Source organism: Galendromus occidentalis, unplaced genomic scaffold (assembly GCF_000255335.2).
Source record: "Galendromus occidentalis unplaced genomic scaffold, Mocc_1.1 scf7180000077476, whole genome shotgun sequence".
NCBI lineage: Eukaryota > Metazoa > Arthropoda > Arachnida > Mesostigmata > Phytoseiidae > Galendromus > Galendromus occidentalis.
The window spans coordinates 400,428-415,145 of record NW_003805464.1 but is presented as its reverse complement, the minus strand read 5'-3'; the positions used below and the strand labels follow the sequence as shown (position 1 = coordinate 415,145).

Below are 14,718 nucleotides of genomic sequence, written 5' to 3'. Positions count from 1 at the left end.
TAGCCGCCGTATATGTGGAGAACATACCTCAAATCGGGAACCCGTTTCCAGGGATTCAGATCATTCCCTTCTCTTCATAGGCAGTCTAGCCTCACGAGCGCAGTGGCTCGATATGCCTACCTTTTCATTTCGAGAGCTGAACCGAGCAGTCGATTTTCGACCACTCAGGCTCAATCGATCCCGTAGACGAATTATCCAGAAAGGAGTGCTGCGAAGATTCTCATTCCTCAGCTGCCTGCCGCGATCTGCCCGATTTTCGAGAAGTACAGGATGGACCAGTATGCTCTCTGAGCTTTGATCCCGTCGAAATCTCTGCCGGCATCTTATCCAATTGAGCGACGACCATGAATGAGAGAGCGATTCAACGCTGATGGGACGGATGTGACACGTCAGGGCACCCATCCAATGTACCGTGTGTCATTCGCCCAATGAAGATCCCGGAGACTCCACAAGGAGGAAGTCATCGATTCGTACTGCCCCGTCCCGCTTTGGGATCTGCAGAATTTCTCATTGTTGTCCATGCAAATTTTCCGGTCGAAGGGAACTCGTGGACCGAGCTGTATCAGAACATGACGTGAGCTGGATGTCCCCTGGGAGGGGTTGATAATTGAATAGGTGTGCTCAACGCTCGACGCGGTATTGCGTCATGATTGTCATGATTTCTGCTATCCGAACAGAAGCGAGACACTTTTCGAATTCGGTCTACCGGCTGCCAGTCCCCCGTCATCAGCGGGGTTCGCTTCCGGAGGAGCTCGCGTAATTGTATCGAAACTCTCCGAATGGAATTGTATCCGAAGACGGATCATCAAGTTTCTCGGACCGACCGAACAGGATTTTCTCTCGAAGTTTTGTTCTGATCGAGACTGCGACGAGGTTCTGAGGAGCGGGCCCCGATAAATTCTCTGATAATTTGTCAGGCGAAGGAAAAGAAAGTCATTAGTTTTCTTCTTATCTGTTGTCGCCGACTTACAACAAGAGAGCGTTTCGAGCACGATGCAAACGTGAGCTTTGAAGAGGAGGAGGAGCTTTTTTTGGATCCTTCCTATCTCTCACAGATAGTGTCGATTGAGGGCCATAGAACGATATCGCAGGAGCACCGAAACAGCTCACAAAGGGTCATCGTGGATTGCCCACAACTTTTCTTGAATCACTGCACCCGCTTCCAGATTACGATTGCTTCCCATTCATCTTTTGCGCTCGAGGAAAGTTATCTGCAAAACGGAGGTTGAAGAAAGAAAGAAAATAAGACCCCGCGCAAACTTCGCGGCTGAGCTTCGAAAGAGGATCAACTCTGGGATCGCATACCCAAGATTATTATCTCAGAAGGTGTCCGTCACGCAGGTCGGAGCAGATCCAGACACACTAGCGATACTGGGCCACGCTGAAGCGTATTACCCTTGAAGCCCATGCTGAGCTCGATCTGTGTCCTTATTATATCGCTGCCAGAATCACAGATCTGACCGAGCGAGCGACCATAAGTCTGTCCGTCCGTCCGTCCGATGGAGCGTCACAGGAGCCATTGTCGATACGAGGGAGAGTATCCGGCTTCGTTAGTGGGCAGTCGCGGCATCGTTGCTGTGTATAACATGAGAGGATGTTTTCTTCGAGTAGTAAAGTGGCATCCTATCCCGTGCGTCCAAACACGAATCCCAGAGTAAAGGCGCCGCTAACGAGTCGGCTCCACAGTGTGCCTCCGGAAGCATTCCCCCACATCAAAAGGGCATGAGCCAATTTTTCTAGAGATGCCCTTATCTCGAATATATGGCTGACTCCATTCCATGCTTGTCCGGCTGCTCCAGAGTCAAAATCTACGATGGGGGTTTCACAGGAAAATGAGGCTAGAACCGGAAAGTATAGGATCGATCGATTTTTTCCGACGGCGCGCGATCTCCGACCGTGCCGAGGGCTTCGGATGCCGTTTTTGGCTTGCAGCTGAATGTAACGCGTCCAGAACATGCGTTTTCCTCCTTTCCTCTATATGATGGACACTCACCACTCTGCTCTGTTGGAGACGACCCATCAGTGTTCCACCGATGGGCCGTTGACTGAGTGGCACAATTGACTTTCTGTTGGAGCGTCGTCGTCGCCACCGTCCGCTCGTCCAGAAGACAAGAGAGGGCCGGCTGGCTGCAGAGACTGGAGGCGTCCGCGCAAAGACCAAGGACGTTTCAAGAGAACGGTCGTTAGGACAATCGGATCCTTTGCCGAAGTAGAAAAAAAATGAACCACGCTTCCATCTTGGGCGCTGTGGTCGTGCTCGGCTTCACCGTTTCGTCGAGTTTTGCCCTCCAATGCTATGTTTGCAACTCGAAGAACGACACCGATTGTGGATCGCCTCCGAGCGAGAGGCATCTGAAGAATTGCGACGATCTTCACTACGAGAATAACGAGAACGGGGAGAGTTTCAAAGTGTGCCGCTTACAAGTAATGCAAAGCCCAACCCACGGACCAGCTTACGATCGTCGTTGCGGATGGAAGAAACACAACGAAAATCGGGAAACTTGCATCCTCACGCGTAAGTACTCGGTCAGATCGTCTAACCAGTTCGCCCTTGAATGACTTCCCGCTGTCTTGTTCTGGAGCGCTCCGCTACGCTGGGAGAATCAGCCGTTCCGTCTGAGTTTTCAATTCGGTTCGGTCCTCTCGTCTGACGTCAATTCGGGCTGAAGGCAAGAAAACGTGTTTGCCACGGAGAGGAAACACGTAGATCTGCGTCCTCTGACCAACCAGAGGTCATTCCGATCAATACAGCCGTTCTCGTCCGTTGTACCACTGTACACAGAGGCCAACGACGTTGTAATCTCTGAGACTATTAATCTCTCCTCCGATGAGCGAAAGCCATGGAGCGGATCGTCGATCTTGGCGAGATCTGAACTCGCTCCGGTTCATCGAGCGTTCGATTCTACCTCACTTGTAGGGACTCAGTTCTTATTGCTCATCCGTCTAGCCCCTCTAAGTAGGTGCTCACGATGTGGTGTCGCCCGTCGGTTCGTCCGTCTGTCGAATCGATAATCCGTCCAGTGAGCTCAAGAGGCTCTCGGGGCACCTTTCGAGGAGCTGTTGCTCGGCTCCGCCTCCGCCGGATATCGACAAGATTCCCCAGGCCGGGTTTTCGCATTCGATAGGCTAGGCGCGACAATCGACCCTTCGAATGTGATCAGATCGTCAGGATAGAGGTTCTGTCTGGCGGAGGAGCCAAGGCGCGGATCGCGACCAAACTTATAAAACCATCAGCGATCGCTATGAATAATTTCTACTTTTGTCTCATTGCAGCTGACCCACATCTCAAAGCGACGAACTGTGAATGTCATACAGAGGGGTGCAATACGGCGGTCTGGACTCAACCGAGTATGGCAGTGTTCTGGGTATTCATTGCCATCGGCCTTATAGCTTCCCGACGAGGCTCCTGAATCGACTCCGTCAATCACGGGCCGTACTTCCGCCTACCTAATCTCTAATGGTGCTTTATTGCTAGTTCTCGGTAGTCGTGGGATACACACAAAAACGATTACGGTAATCGAAGTGTTTGCAATGAGGAAGTGCAAAAACACTTCAATTGAGCGACTCGTTCACTAGGAATATTTCTGTAAATAAAGAAAGATTTTAAAATTGAGGAACGCTCTTCGCAAGAGTCTTCATGCTTTATTCGTTTTAGAATGATTGTTTCCGAGCATCGATACTTGGCTCGCCCTCGCAAAGTTGGAAACGGAGCTCTGGTGACGCGAACGTGGGTGTCTTGAGGCTGCCCGTGACTGAGGGGACGTATCCGATACGATCATGCGAGAATATCGATGGTTCTCCGAAGCTGATGCGAGTTATCTTCTCGGATCTTAATCCTTTCCAAGGAAAGCATACTATCGTATTCACAGGGTACTAGCGTCGTCTCTTTCGGACCCCTAAAGATTCTCAACCGATGGATACTCAAGTATTCTGCTCTAGAATGACAAAGACCCATATTCGGAGAATAATTTTAGGGTGATCGCAGGGGTCCAGTCTTCGCTTCTGGGTGGAGCAGCGCATTCTATATTCTCAATCAGAGAGAAGCGATCAGCTCGATTATCATAGCGCCGCCGTCTGCCACGGGAAAAACGCGCTATGAAAGAAAGAATCACTCTTGCTTATCTGCATTCGAGAGGGCCCGCGCGCTCTGAAAACTGGTCTTCTCCGATCATACCTGTCCACCGCTCGCTTTCTCCATTTTCTCGTTGCATGGGTGGACTGAGGGACGGGAAAAAATACATCAGAGTCTCAGCGGCAGAATAAGTTGAGACTAAGGAAAATAATGACATTGGCTCGACAAAAGCCGGATCGACTCATGGGGATTGCGTCTTGAAGTCTTACGAACAGCTTCGCTAGGATTTGTTGTGTGCAGGTAACAGAGGCAGTCATGACAAAGTTGTGGAAATGACCAGCGCTCGGGGTGGCTGGGCGCAAGGGCAAGAACTGCTGAGGAGAGGATTTCGAGACGAAGTCCCAACTAAGAGGTGCCTGGAGCCCGCTCCTCAAATTCCAATTGAGAATCAGTCAACGTCGTTGAGTCCGGAGAGGAATAGAGATTAACCATCTCATCACGGAGGATACTAGCGAGCCAAGCAAGTTTCTGCGACAGGGAAGATGCTTCAGGGAAAGAAATGATTTTGCTAAGTAATTCTAGCGCGGTGAAAACAGAAAATGCAGAAAAGTCGTCGTGCTCATTATTGAGGAAGGAAAACAAGTCGACAGCAATCAGCCCGAGCGAATGGAATGCTTCCGTGCGTAAAGCTTTTGTAATAACAGAAAACTAGGTCTCGTTCAAGGCCGCGCATTGTCTCTCGGAGGCTCGAGCTCGACGGAAATCAACAAACAGAGATCTCTAATTACGCATCCCTTAAGTTTCCATGCTCAAGATGATGTCGGCAGATCGAGTGTCTGTCTCTCATGAGGACTCAGCACAATTGGAGACTACGCGAAATTTTGCATTTTGAGATGTTCAATGCGATAACTGGACGAACGCACAAGCCTCAGATGCTCATGCAGAAGTTCACGATCCATTTCGAGCTCCAGCGTCCCTTTCGATTGAGTCCCGGCGTTCCATCCCTTGCATTCGGGCCCGCGACGACGCCGACGCTCCAATGCAGGGTTTGACGTGTCGTTTCTGTCGGCAGCGCCATCGATGTTGTTGCGATTCGAATAAATAGAATCGGCATCGACAATGACCAAAGCCCTGAAAACGAGCGAAAAAAACATTTCGTAACTCGATCTGCCTCGCAGAGCCCTCCGTGTACGACTTCTTCCCGGGGCCCGAAGACTCAACTCAGATGAGGGGAAATTACGTGGTCTGAGCTCCCAGCTAGAGCTCCGGATCAGACTGATTTCCCATTTCCTCATTCATACATCAGGCTCTGTCAAGAGCGAGAGCCCATTGAGTTCGCCCCATCGCCTCCCTCGACGGCGAGACGTCATCATTTGCCCTAATCGCTTTCGCGTCTGGAGGGCCTGATGGAGCCGGAACCGGTATCGAATCCCTCCAAGAAACGCACGCATCGCTATAAATTGACGCGAGCTGACTTCTCGGGTTGCAGCATCGGAACCACGCTCCTTGTGGATCTTTTTCAGCTTATGTGCAAGGGAATCTTCGCACCGATGTCAACAAGTTTTGCTTCAAAGGCTATTCGCTTCTGGGGAACTAGACCGCGCCGGTGAGTACGCGCGAGCGAAACTTCCATTAAAGAGCCATTCGTCCCCAGCTGTTGTTGACATCGGGAAAAATCGCTAGTCGACGTGTTGGACTTCTTTGAGCCCCTAGAGAGCCTTCAAAAGGCATTCGCAGAATCATTCTTCTGACTCGAGAGTCCTTGGCAGACTCGTCGTAGCCGAAGCAGACTGTGTCCTTCAGACAGTGACGCCAAGACTCCGCAGAATAATATGAGTAGGTATCACACAATCTTCCGTCATCGTCGTTCCGTCTCCCGATGATCATTGACTACAAGAGTTCGTTATCTCCTCTATCTCACTCGACGACTGCGTCTCTCAGTGGAGTATGTTTCTCGCCCCCTCTCTCCCCGCCCTCACGACGACGGAGTGGGGAGCGAGTTGTCCACCGTGTTCTTTCATGTTGACAGACCTATTCATTGATAGCTTACATGCTCTTCTCAATGGTGTTTTTTTATCGGTGATCGCGCAGAATTCACTCTAGGCTCCAGCGATAGTCCCGGGGCTTGCTCAGTGAGCACATTCGAACTCGAGTTCCTCAGCGCTAATGAGCGAAATGAATACAGCACGGGAAGCTCGGCTGGAAAGCTGGAGACTTTAATTTGGGGTTCACGTCTATCCGTCCGCTCCATCACATTCGGTAAATTCGTCGCGAAACTGCATGCGGAACACTCCCAGAACAACCACAAGGACACAAGGAAGTGTACGGGACAGGAATATTTTGATTGTTCGAATGCATATTGCAGATACGAAGACGATATTTGAAAGACTTCCGATCAGGATAGGATACGGGCCCCCCATGGGTTTGAGGCTTCTATGATGTATGGAGACGATTTCACTTTTCTCCTTGTCCAGCAGATCCTTCCTGTGTCGGATGCTCCGGGAGCTCAGGGTAGGAAGAGTTGTGTCGCGCAGAACTACGCTAACCTGGAGCCGAAATTCCGTGATGGAGCCGGCAAAATCCCGGACTGATCACCGCAGGATAATCCTATCCCATAGCGGCCTCGAACGATCTTCATTCTATTCCACTACTAGTGTCGGTATTCTCAGACAACTAATCTCCCTCCTGTGACGTCGCCTCGTCACCGACGGAGAACTTTTCTTCGTACCCGCGAAACGATGACAGTACATCCGAGGGGCTCCCCTCGATTCAGAGCGAAGTCGCATGGCCGGATTAAGTTCGTCATCCGAGAGCTCGACGGAGCAGATGCGTGCGATGAGCACACGGGAATTGCGAAAAGTGCGCCGGGGGAAACTCGCGAGACCTGCGGAGATGCGGACTTCATTCGGATCCGAGGGATACAGCAAGGAAATCGATGGAATGAGGAATCTGGCGCGAGGCGCGCCGGGGCAGCTGCGATGCGCAAATTAGGTCTCCCGATATATGCAGTGTTGGCCAAAATCTTGAGAAGGGCACCCTCTTCGGTACTTCCAGCTGCCGTTCGTAATATTTTGACCACCACTGTATATTCCTTCTTGGTGGGGCAGCGACCACTCACTCAGAGCGTTTGCCTTGCGTTCTTACGAAAAGTGTTTCTATGCAGAAGACTTTCGGATTCGAGGGTGATATATAAGGACGTGAGTGGGCGCAGGCGCTCGTTGGATCTAACAAGCCATAGCTAGAAGTCTGGCGGCGACGCCCGAGAAAAACTGCTGCGAGCCAGAGGGAGGCGAATTTCCACAAAAATCTCCATTCTTCGCCATCCGGAATCCCACAGCTCGTCTGCATTCTCTCTACAGAGCCAAAGTCGACAATCGTTCGGGATATTGTTGTTGAGAAGAGACCGCCCCCGCCTCGAGCGGGTAAGAAGCACGACCGGATAGGCCCGAGGCAAGACGCCATTATCTCTCGTTCGCCAATATTCTCGAAGTCTCTAGAAATAAACCGGAGCGGTATGCTATTTCGGAGTCGAATCGCATTCTTATTCTCGGAAGTTCGGGCGGGATCAAGACTTACGAGTACCTAAGGACGGTTCGGAGGACCGGACTCGGTGAGTTCATATGAGGTCGAGCGAGACGCCACCTACAAGGGACAGATAATCCGCTTTCTTATTCCTCGCTTCAAGAGAATCCGAGCTCTAATCCTCCTCATTCGATGATGGTGGTCGTTATCCGATGCGAGAGGAGACAACGATTTCATAACCCAAAGAAATGGCAGCTCCGTACCGTTTTCGGATAATGGACCCCTTTCTCCATTCCCCGGAATTCTCCATTTGCATATGCTGAACAGACCCAGGTGAACCCCGCGAAAACCCGAGAGACAATATCTTCAGCAAAGACCCGGCTATACGGGCTGTTGACGTTCCGTGGCTTTTATAGCCCTCCTTAATGCACGTACTTTATTTGCACTGCTGGCTGGCAACGTATTTGCACGCACTATCTGTTCTTGCGAGGGGACCTGTACGAACTGAAAGCTCTGTGCATCTCGTCGTATGAGGATTCCGTCGAGCTGGTATCGAGGCAGGGGACATTTTGACGTAGGACTGCGTCCTAGGTCGCACAGATATAGGGTCACTGCCAAAAGTAAACAAATGCAACGGAAGTAGTGTTACGGATATCGAAACGACTAAGACCCGCCCACCAATCAGGAAGTCCCATCCAGAAGACAATCACAGACCGCCACCGCCATTGGTCAATCCGTTCAGAGACACGCAGCAGACGCTCCAACAAGCACACATAGAACAACTTCAAAAAAAACAGACGGATGTCCCCAGAGAGGTAGACATAAGGACGCCCAAGCCAGACAAATCGTCGGCGGCATCGATTAAACGTTCGTTAGGAAAATCAACAATCAACAAATCGGACGAAATTTTAATGAATCACACATATTTCAATTATCACTAACCAAATTTTCTCTAGATACATGAATAAATAAAAGCCCCTGACGCAGTCCTACGAGTCTCCTTCTCCAGTCAGAACTGAAAACGCAGGGCACCTGCAATTTTTCTCAGGGACGTTCTCCCTCTTGAAACATCCGGTTCTGGTTCTTCGTAGTAAACATCCGAATCCGCCGCAGAGCTCCAGATCGGCAAATACCTGAGCATCATCCTAATTATACGGGCTTATATAGCTCATGAAGCGCTCGTACCAAATGCTCTCAGACAATTAATTAGGTACGAGCTCCCGGATGCACTCAAGAGCACGCGCCGAATTAAATGACGACACAAACTCCATGAAGAGCGAGGATGGATTCGTCTCGTTGAAGTTTGCGGAAATGAGGCTTCACTCACTCACAGTCAGTTCAACGAACGCAGCGCGAAGAATCTGTGTCGACGAATTATTTTAACAACTCACGAAATTAGAGCTTCGAGTTTCTCCGTCCTGGCTTAGTCATCCGAAAGGCCTCGATGAGAAAGCCGCGGGTCCCGTCGAGACGAACTTTCTTGCGGATAATATCTTCGAGTACAGACAAACGGTCTTTCTTCTCATCAGAGTTTTCAATATTGCATTCGCTCGGACCGAAGAAATTGAGTTTGGAGATCGCTGCTCGTCGGCCAAAGCCGATGTAGACCCACGACGGACCATCTCATTACTCAGATGTCAGCAAGACCGGCTGGTTTTCTCTCGCTGTGTGCGTCCATCGCTCCCGATACGGTCGCTTGTCGGCTCGGACATTGATTGCAATCAAGCAACGGCAATCTTCCCGCTTGAAGCACCTGTATTCCAGCTTGTTACCGCCGTCGAGACGTGGGATAATGGGTCGCAGGATGGCCGAATCAATGAGCAAGTGTGTCAATACCACGGCTCACCACCGGACGGAGCACGCGCCCGAGTCGTTCGCTTTCCAGACACAGTGTAGCTGTCTAGAAACGGTATTGTAATCTCGGGCAAGTAGGTCACACCCACACCATTATTTTTGCGTTCTCGAATGTTGGATGGGGGCTCGGGTAAAGCGGGGATTCAACCGCTCACCGTTGGTCTACTCCTACATATCTGAGCCATTCATCTGCAGGGCACAGACCTGTTCGCGCAGGAATCTCCCAGAGTCAAGATGATTAGCCAGCGAGCCTCGACCAAGTCGTGGACAAAACTCTGGACTGCGAATCGTTTAATGGAACACATGATCGCGACCGACGATGGTGGAAGGTCTGTTCGGGGTCCTTATCTCCGATTCGGCACGAGGAAAATGGGAATCGCAACCACGGTTTCACGCCTGCTGGACCCGGTGTCTCCCGAGAGCGGAGTCGACGGAAACACCTAACATCGAGCAAGGGAAGCATCGGTTTCTGATTACGAATGGTGGAAAGTTCCCTGGTCGTTCCCGTGATCGAGCCTTCACGTAATCATCCGCCCACACTCACTGCCCAGCCACGGTACCACCAGATTCTACTCAACGACGCGCAACGCTCAAAGGGCACCTCGGGTCGGATTCTTCAAATTATTCGTCTCGGTTGCGGGCAGAAAACTCCTCGACTCCGTCCAGCCCGTGGCATAAGGCTGCAGGGACTTGTGTCGCGGGGCTGGGACTTCGGGACGGCATCGGTCGGAAGTCATGGTCTTGGAAATGAGATCCGGCATTCCTCCTAGGACAATAGAAACCATTGAGAGCACCGTCGTTCCAGTGGAGGCAAGTAGAAGGAGGCCGGCTTCCGGAACCAGCGACCCTCCGCAGACGACTATGTATCCTGTACGTCCCCGTATTCAATGCGAGTTCGCATTCGATGAACAGATCGTTGCGGCTGGGTGTCGCTAAATTCCGAGTCTCGTTTCAGAATTTTCCTCCCCGGAGAAAAGCCACGCTTTTGGAGCCTCGAAAAATCTTTCCGAGACTCTCTTAATCCCTCCCGATATGGATCGACTAGCACGTCCGATGTCATTTATCCCTTGCAACTTCCTCAGCATCTCGAGAGGGAGACGTGAATGGAGCGACCGTCTTGTTCAGAATAACGGGCGATCTCCAAGGCTAAACTTCGATAATCCGCTAAGTTATGTAGTCAGCACGAAGCTCCAGATTTCCAGGAACAGCACCTTCTCTGACGTCAACATATCGATTGTTCCGATGGGATGTTCTTCGGGACCGGCTGGGAAATTCGGATTGCTTTCGACGCAAGTCAATTATGAGGTTTTCCAATCATGAACCCCTTTGAACAGGGCATTCTTCTCGAGCGAGGGATGAGGGTTCCTCCACCTCCTCCGGGAACGGAGCTGTGGATATGCAGTCCATGGGGCGGGTCCTTAATGAGCCTCTTCCTCTGTCGGTAGAAACTCCTCGGAATATCCGTTTCTAGGCGACGTCATGATAAGGCGCAAGGAGAGCTTTCATATTCAAAGAGGCATCAACAGCCGTTTCGTCTCTACCACTTTGCTCAATCGAGGGGGACAACCCTCACGGATGGCTTGCTCACTCACCTAAAGAGGAAGGCCCGTGCCTTCGCGCACACCCAGGTGCGCTAGAGCGGTCGTTCATTTGTTCTTTCGACACTTCGTCTGCCGTCGTCGCGGCTGTCGTCTTCGACAGATAAGACAATGTTGCTGTCTGACGGTCGAGATAGGGCTCTAATTCCTTCACCTAGAATGCGGCGTTTCCCCGCCCGCTTCTTTATACACCATACCGCCTCCGGCTAGACAGCTAGAAGATATTATCATCGGAGGTATCTCCGAGAGACACCGAGGGGAGTCGTCTTTCCCCGACGACATTCTTCCTCTGCGTGTTTCCTCTTCCTGACACAAAATGAAGATGGCAGGATACCTGGACACGGTCGAGTGTTTAGCTTGAGTGACCTTTCTTATGGATTAACGAAGTTATACAGCAATGATGCCTCCGGGAATCCCATTTTTCCTCTATCGGGGGACAAACGAGACGATCTTAGCGACACCCTTGAACTTTCGAATTGACGACCGCGGTCGCTTCTGGGACTCCACGTCCCTGCGGAAATTCTACGATCTTCAAAAAGAGAGAATTCCGCTAATTTTCTACAGAGCGTGTCCTTCATCTTGCGGGACATGATGAAGCGATGTGACAGCGTGGATGTCTGCTCCCCAGACTTAACGCCAGCGGGTTTCTCCTCATTTTTAAGCTTCAGCACAAGAAATGTTGGGAGAAGTCGCAATGGATGACAAAAAGCGACGCACCGTGCGACTGCGAATCTCTTGCGGGAAGGAATCCAGTATCCCTTGCCGAGAAGGCAGATGCGGGATTCACCTTTTTCTTTGCGTGTGCCTACCCAAGGAGATGCCCTAGAGTGTGTACGGAGTATCCTCCTCATCACTTTTCCCTCACGGGAATATTCCACCCTCCGAAGTCTCCCATATCAGTTCTCGGTTCATCAAAGTCGCGGACAGCCAGATTCTGGACAGAGCTGATCGATCCGATTATCCTGAGCAGATGATGTCGCCGTCCTGCCTCTCCCAGGATTCTCTGCTGAGAAGAGTCGGAGATCCGTTTTCTCCGAAGGCAAAACCGAATGATGGGGAAAAACTTGATTCCGGTTCGGTCAAGGGCCAAACCGAAGTTCGCGTAGAGCTACGGGGAATGCGCTCGTTGAGAATAAGCGGAACACCCAAATGGATGTGCAGGTGTCGAACTCATACACGATATGCTCCGAGAGAGAGCTGCGGACGCATCCATTTTAACGGCGTTTGACGGCTAGTCTCGCCGGAGCACTCCGCCTCATCGAGAAGTCATAGCCGACGACATGGGTCTTGATCCCGTCTCGCGATCTGAATCGTATGTGCGACAGATCAGATCCGAATTAAAAATATAGGAGAGCCGTATCCACGATGTTTTCGAGTATACTATAATTCCTTGAGGAATGAATGATCATCTTCGCGCGTCCAAGAAATCAAGCCCACGGAGCCTCGTTTCTCTAGCTCTGAGATTGCTCCTGCAAAATGTCCGCGCCCTCTCCCAGGAGCAGCCATGTTCACGGGCGAATTGGGCGCATATGGTGTCATTCTTGCCTCCAGGAGTTGATCTGTGCGTGTGGGAATTCCGTAGGAAGTATATGAAATTGATGTCCCGTAAATTTGCTATCTAAAGACACCAACCGGGTGTCGATCGGTGTAGAAGGCACGGAGCTGCAGGTCGTAGAAAATGGACGAGTTTCGTCACACTTTTGGTGAAATACTAGACTAACCTTTTCAAAGACGTTTCACGTCGAGAACCGTCACTTCCGTCACGCGAGGTGTTCACCGATGGCCCCTCTAGCGAGCGCAATGACGTAGTTCTACGTCAAAACGGCCCGTACTGAAGGCGAGATGGAGGCAGCAAAGAAATTTGATCTCAGTTTTGCGGCTTTTGCTCTTTCCGACACGAGGAAAAATATATTGTGGGAGTTTTTGAGGAGCAACGAAAGGGAGAGGTATAAGGTGGGCTATCACTCGAAATTCGACACGCCGGCGCCGCTCGGTTTCGTAGCCCATTTATTTACAGGATGTGACGCGCATGAGAAGGAGCCGGGGATATTCCGAGAAAAATTCCCACCAGAAGAGTAACAGTTCATCCCCTAGTCCTGATCTAGCTGGCCCCCGCTTCCGCATTGCTTCCCGCTGGTTCTCATGGCTATCTGTGCGTATCCACCTGGAGCTCTTCGTATCCGTCCGAACCCGAGTCACTCCCGCCTTGCTGGCGGGATAGTTCTGTCGGATTGCTCCTAGCGACCGACATCAGCGTTCCTCCGCATGAAGAATCGGAATACTCCTCCAAATCCCAAAGCGCTCAGATCGATGTCATCACTATCAGGAGGAGCTCGGATTCCAACTTCGGATTCAGTCATGGAGACTGATGTTATGGAACGAGACCGAGAATTTCGCCAGAAATCTGAGTTGGTTCAGCCGCTCTGAAAAGCTGTTTCGCAATATTTTTCGGAGGGTTCGGGAGCCGATCAAACATCTAAGGCACATTCCTCATCTCCCTCCCTGCTCAGCCTCTGGCGGGAAGTCCCCAACAGCGACCGCTGCGCTGTCGGGACGCGACCTGACTGAAGATCGTCATTCGGCTTCCAGGATAGCTTCAAGAGAATAGTCGAAATATCCCATGCTTATCTCCATGCGGCACTCGCCGAGGTAGGTTCGCATCTTCATCTCCCTCGTAGAGCCGAATCACCAGCGAGAGCCGTGTCGAGCTGCGGCGTGTCAGGAACAGGTGTCAGAATGCAGACAGCTCACTGAGACTTGCGCGAAAACAATTTTTAATCGTAATCACGACTCTACGGCAGGGAGTGACGACGTCGCGACGCAGTCGCAAAAGCTGGAAGCGACTCAGAGGATTGGAACGTTGTTGTCTCCCTGTTCTGGTTTCGCTTAGCGCGAGCGTTGTACCGTGCAAATTCGTTGAGTGCATGAAGGAGTGCTCCGGAGATTCCCACTGGAAGGGCGTTATTCCTTCCTTGAGGAATGTTGCCGATGACAAGCACCGAGTGAGTGAGAGCCCCTGTCTCAGAGAGCTTTTCCGCATCTTTGTTTGTCGCCGCCTGTTGAGATGAGTGAGCCCCGCAGTAAATCTCCGCGTGAGTCGCTCGCTGAAAGTATCCGCTGCGAGGTGCTGAACGAGATAGTCGTTGGCGATAGCAACAGCCATGGAGGGTATAAGGGCACAATCGCGAAGGAACGACATTAAAAGGAGACCCTCCGACTGTTCTCCCGTCGTTCATTCGTCCTGACCCACAATGACTCGACTTCCGGCAGAGTTTTGCCGCTATGTGACGACCGACTCTGCGGATGAGACGGAAAGAACACACGAGGGATGTTTGACCGACCGAATTCGCCCGAAGGATGGCCGAGCGCTTGAAGCCGTCTAGATGGTCCCAGCCGGACTCGCGAAGCTTTAGGGGCGATTCCCTCCGGATTTCTTTCAGGTGGGATTCTGAAGGAAACCCAAGGCGCTTCAAGGAAATGCTGGGGTAATCTTTCCAGAGCCCGTCCTAATCCGTGCCCTATCCCCGCGCAGCAGACCCTTCAAACCCCTCGCAGACCCTTCCGCGGGCCGGAGCAGGGGACGGAAATGTTCCGCTTTAATATATCATGAATCTGCATCGTCCATACAGATCCAAGGACCCGGAGGGTCAGCAGACCTGGCTCATCCCTTCG

At 51.4% G+C, this 14,718-nt stretch overlaps 1 protein-coding gene across 1 annotated transcript; it reads left to right on the top strand.

Moving 5' to 3' along the window:
- The first annotated feature begins 2,028 nt into the window (after positions 1-2,028).
- On the top strand, positions 2,029-3,617 carry LOC100905489 (uncharacterized). Its single transcript, XM_003744966.2, has 2 exons — positions 2,029-2,515; positions 3,274-3,617. The coding sequence occupies exons 1-2, from the start codon at positions 2,221-2,223 to the stop codon at positions 3,408-3,410; spliced, it is 432 nt and encodes a 143-aa protein (XP_003745014.1). The 5' UTR covers positions 2,029-2,220; the 3' UTR covers positions 3,411-3,617.
- Positions 3,618-14,718: the final 11,101 nt, after the last annotated feature.

Bases quoted from the DNA above. Each gene is read 5' to 3' on its own strand.
- LOC100905489 (XM_003744966.2), top strand. From the start codon at position 2,221: ATGAACCACGCTTCCATCTTGGGCGCTGTGGTCGTGCTCGGCTTCACC. The intron at 2,516-3,273 runs GTAAGTACTCGG...GTCTCATTGCAG, and splicing joins GGAAACTTGCATCCTCACGC to CTGACCCACATCTCAAAGCG.